General features: G+C 64.5%; 1 protein-coding gene across 1 annotated transcript in view; it reads left to right on the forward strand.

Annotated features, from left to right (window-relative positions):
• The window catches only part of ZDHHC5 (zinc finger, DHHC-type containing 5), a gene marked incomplete at its 3' end in the record, with an annotated part of 29,414 nt that extends 28,394 nt beyond the window's left edge, over positions 1-1,020 (forward strand). The window contains exons 9-10 of the mRNA XM_009998185.1: positions 675-787; positions 907-1,020. Coding sequence (XP_009996487.1) covers positions 675-787; positions 907-1,020 — 227 coding nt within the window. The remainder of the gene's footprint in view (positions 1-674; positions 788-906) is intronic.
• Between the last annotated feature and the right edge of the window lies 1 nt (position 1,021).

The raw sequence follows: 1,021 nt of genomic DNA on the forward strand, positions 1-1,021 counted from the left end.
TCTCTGGTCTGTTCTGTGAAGCCCTTCCCCTCGGAGGAGCCTGTGGGGCCATCCCGCTGGGCAGGCTGGCGGCTGCGGGAGCATCGCCCGAAGGATGGAGGCAAAGGAGAGGTGGGCCTGGCCAGGCAGCACGGAGCATGTTCCTGGCAGCCTCCGTGACTTGCTTTCCCACTTCCCGGAGCGCCAGCGCAGCTGCTCGAAGTCACCTGTGTGGGTCTGGCGAGAGAGGTGGGATGCAAAGGGCAGAGCTTGGAAGCACCTGCTTCCTGCAGTGGGCTGGAGGCCTCTGCAGCTCTCCCTGTCCCCCCAGCAGCCTGGAGAAGGATTGGGGCATGTCTGTCCGTGGGGCCAGCAGCCAGCGGGCTCATAGGGTGCCCAAGCACCCTCTGCCACCTCCATGCAGGGCACACCCCACTGGGGCTGCTGGGCATGGAAGTGCAGGCCCCTGACTCTTGCCGTGGGGACACATTTTCCACCCTGCTCTGCTCCTCCAGCCCACCCCTCCCTCCATCTGCACCTCTGGTCTGTCCTCCCCAGGCTCAGAGCTGGTTCTTGGGAAGGGTGGGCAGGGCTCTGCACACCATTTCTTCCTCCCTTCCTTTCCTTCCTTCCTTCCATGCACAGCCCCAGGGAGCTGCCGTGGCTCTGAGCGTCTCTCTCTTACCCCACTGCAGACAGCAGCTTGCTAGGCAAGGACAGCCCCCCGACCCCCACCATGTACAAGTACCGGCCTGGCTACAGCAGCAGCAGCAGCTCGGCCGCCCTGCCTCACTCCACCAGCGCCAAGGTAAGGCTGTGCCAGACAAGGGAGGCACCCAGGGGGGTGAGTGAGGATGTGGGAAAGTGTTAGGAGCTTTGCAGGGATCACCTCGTTCTGTGGGTGATGGCTGTGCCCCTGCCCTGCAGCTGAGCCGAGTGAACAGCCTGAAGGAGCCCAACTCCATCTGCGAGGGCGGCCACAAGCCCAGCTACCGCTCGGAGCCCAGCCTGGAGCCCGAGAGCTTCCGACCGCCCACCTTCA

The sequence above is a fragment of the Chaetura pelagica genome, unplaced genomic scaffold (genome assembly GCF_000747805.2).
Source record: "Chaetura pelagica isolate M959 unplaced genomic scaffold, ChaPel_1.0 scaffold35, whole genome shotgun sequence".
NCBI classification, from domain to species: domain Eukaryota; kingdom Metazoa; phylum Chordata; class Aves; order Apodiformes; family Apodidae; genus Chaetura; species Chaetura pelagica.